Source organism: Elephantulus edwardii, unplaced genomic scaffold (assembly GCF_000299155.1).
Source record: "Elephantulus edwardii isolate Elephantulus edwardi_28Jun2011 unplaced genomic scaffold, EleEdw1.0 scaffold00534, whole genome shotgun sequence".
Lineage (NCBI taxonomy): Eukaryota > Metazoa > Chordata > Mammalia > Macroscelidea > Macroscelididae > Elephantulus > Elephantulus edwardii.
The window spans coordinates 424,256-427,879 of NW_006400284.1; the positions used below are offsets into that span (position 1 = coordinate 424,256).

Sequence of the window (3,624 nt, forward strand, 5' to 3'; positions counted from 1 at the left end):
CTTTTTCCTTCCTTTTTGAGTCTGCTTTTTGCTCTAGCAAATCCGTGGTGACAATTTTGTCTTCTATTTCATTGGTTCTTTGTTGCATCTCTTCAACTCTGTTCATGTGCCCCTCCATCATGTTGACAGCATCTGAAACATTGGACCTCATATTTTAGATAGTGGTTTCTTGTTTTTCCAGTGTCGCTAATGCCTCATTTGTTTTCTCTACATTGTTCTGGACTATTTGTTTTTAGTTCCTCCTGTTTTTTGTTTGTAGTATCCTGTAATTCTTCAAGTTTGTCTTTCATCCATTGAAAATATTAAATCATTGTTCTTTTAAATTCTGTGTCAGAAAGTTTCATCAGACTTTCTGCCTTCAGGATTGATACTCTGTCACCCTTTGGGGGTGATATCTTGCTTTGTGCTTGTGTATTGTGTGGGACGGCTTGCTTTCTTCGAGACATTGATATGTTCTCAATGAAGATAATGCTCTAGAGATCAGTTGGGTAGCTATCCCACTTGTGCTTTTCTCTGAATGTCTGACTCCAGGGAAATGTCAGCAGAGCCTGTGAGAGCAGCCTCTTGTAGGTAAGATAGGCCAAGGTGCTCCGGATTAAAGGCAGGTTGATTAACCAGATATGTAGACACAGGTGTGGAGCCAAATAGGGAAGGGCATGCACATGGTTACGGCAATCACAAGGGCAGGTCAACCATTTGGAGGACCTCACTCAGGCCTCAGTTGTCTGGGTGTGCTTACAACTGGGTTCCCTATTCGTCTGTCTCCCACCCAGTGGCTTTCATTCACTGATCCCTGTCCAGTGGTGCTCATGCAGTTGCCCTTGCACTGTGGCCCTTGCCCAGGAAGGCTCCTGAGTCAAGGGGACTCAATAAGACAAAGTCAAATTTCCACCAACCCACTCGCCTCTTGCTGGTCTGCAGTGTCCACAAAAGTTCCACTAAATTATCACTGGCCCGCTCTTTCCTGGGCAGTTGGCATGCCCTGAGAGAGCTCAGCCAAATTCCCACCAGTGGGCTCAACTTTGGGAACTCTTCCAGACAATAGGCGTTGCCCAAGAAAACCCAATTAGGATCCTACCAGCCGTTCTCGTGGCAGATCAGTCCCACAGCAGCTTGATTGGTGGTTTCAGATGATGGTTGTTTCCATGGTGTGCCTTTGTGTGCTGACTCAGAATTGTATTGTCCACGGCTGTTGTTGTGTTGCGTGAAGGAGTCTCTAGTGGCCCTGGAGCACCGCCAGGGGGTGCAGGATTGTGGCGAGGCCACCAAGGTGTGCCAAAATTGTGGGGGCACGGGATGGTGGTGGGGTGGTGTCCCTGGACATGGTGCTGTGGCAGGGATGGGGGGTGCAGGGCTTGGGCAGCGCCGGGAGTTAGAGGTTTCAGTCTGTTCCCAGATATTAAGCTGCCAAGTCACCAGTCCTCAGCAAATAAGACTTACTGTGCCGCGTCGCTCTCCCATTTTCCCTCTTTTGACCAGGATTCTTCCATGGAATTTTTTATTAAAATGTTCAGTAGTGGTAGCCAACCACCATCCAATTCTGGTTTCATGGCGAAGACTGGAGTTGTTTTATAAAGGCAATAAGCTTAGTCTTCCTTGTTATGTCATTGTTAGTTGCCATCAACTTGAGTATGACTTACATTGGCCCCATAAACAACAGATCTGAACCTGCATTTGATATGGTTTGCATCTTTCTGATGGTTATGGTGCTGAGCATCTTTTCATGTTTTCAGGTTGCTATTTGAAAGTCTTTCATGGGGAAAAATTATTATCATTAGAGAAGCAGATATCATTCTCTTACATGGCCGCTGGTAGTTTCAAACTGTCCACTGCTCAGTTAGGAGCCAAGTTCTCAACCACTGTGCCCCTGGATTTCCTTCCTGTAAAGAATAGACAATACCCACCCTACTGCTGTCACATTGGCTCAGATCCATTGCAATCCTGCACTGGGATTCCCAGGCTATCTATTGGCACCAGAACAGGCTGCCTTATCCTTAGTTTTCAGAGTGGCTGGTGGTTCTAACCGCTGACTTTTCAGACAACAGCCCAACACTTACCACACTATGCCTCCAGGGCTCCTATCCATAAAGGTTAGACCTAGGAAGCCCTGTAGTAGCAGTTCTATTTACCAGCACATAGGGCTGTCATCTTTTTTGTTAAACTTGCTACAAGCTTTTCACAACCACTTCTCAGGGATCATGAGGAGGCAGTATGGATCCCTTCGCCATCAGTTTCTGAGTACCCTTCACCTTGTTATCTGAAGACTCCTTACTTTGCAGCCATACTGCAGCACCAGCCTGTTGAGGCTGTCCTCCTGGGTCAGCTGCAGCTGCAGCAGAACAACACTGGTGGCTCTTGGCAGACAAGGGTGGTGGGTGTAGTCCCAGCGGCACTCTCTGCTCTGGGGCCGCAGGACGTGTCTTGTTTCTTCCTCAGAGGAGTCACCTGAGTCCCCATTGCCATCTTGAAACATGTAAACATGATTGTTCAGAGTCCTGCACACAACAGTCGGGCCTTGGAAGGACTTGGTTATGTCTTCCTTCTGCTTCATTTCCTTAAATAAGAACCAAATCCAAGGTTAATTTCATGTAATGTACATTCCATTGTGCCTGCATTAAAGATGTTCTTTGCTGTTAGAGATTACGTCTCTCCCTAATCATTGTGCAGGGAGCTCTGGGGGCATAATCCATAAGTAGCTGCACAGCTGACCCAAAGGCCACAAGCTGAGACTCTCTGATGGTTCAAATCCACCAGTGGATCTGAGACATAGGCAATATCCTCCCATGTAACTCAGAGACTCTGAAAACCCCCAAGTTCTGACATGAGCTTTATTAATCAACTGTATATATTTAAGAAGTATCATTGAGTACAAAAGACGTTTATGATGACCAATATGAAAAGAAGTATAGGCTGGATAAAAATACTGTTTTTCCCATAGTGTATAAGTCTGCCCAGAAAACAAAGGTTCTCCTCCTTTCTTTGTCCTTCATCCACCACCCCATCTGTAAAAGAAACCACTTCTATTTGTGATTTCTGAGTACTAAAAGGGATGGCGCAGGAAAGGAAGGCCCTCTATGAGGTGGATTGATTCAGTGACTGGGATAATTGGGATGGGAGTGTTGGAGACAGTGCGATTGGCACAGGACAGAGCGGAATTTAGGGCTGTTGTACATAGGGTCGCTATGAGTCGCAGGCGACTCGACGGCACATAACAACAACAACAACAACAACAAAACTCAAATTCAAACTCACTGCTGTCAAGTCAGAACTCACTCATAGCTGACCATCTTGCTGATAATCAGAGGCTGTAAACTGCACAGGAGATTGCTCATCTTTCTCTGACTAGTGGGTTCAAACCACTGGGCCTTTGGGTTAGCAAAGCGGCTCCCTAGGGAACCGGCCACCAGTGCTCCTTCCAAGTAGTAATCCAACCATAGAGGTAAGAAGTGCAGGCATTCCTCAGACACTGTGGGTTTGGTTGCAAACAAGAATAAAGGAAATACCCCAACAAAGCAAGTCTTTATAAACTTTTCAGTTGCCAAATGTGTGTACATGTTACACTTCCAATAAATGGTAGTTGACATTAAAAAGTTTGTTGTTGTTGCTGTTATGTGCCATCGTTTG

The 3,624-nt window shown here is 45.9% G+C and overlaps 1 protein-coding gene across 1 annotated transcript in view; it reads right to left on the bottom strand.

The window, feature by feature from the left end:
* The window catches only part of LYSMD4 (LysM, putative peptidoglycan-binding, domain containing 4), a 21,482-nt gene extending 18,931 nt beyond the window's left edge, over positions 1 to 2,551 (bottom strand). The window contains 1 exon segment of the mRNA XM_006903205.1: positions 2,273 to 2,551. Within this exon segment, the coding sequence (XP_006903267.1) occupies positions 2,273 to 2,551 (279 nt within the window).
* Between the last annotated feature and the right edge of the window lie 1,073 nt (positions 2,552 to 3,624).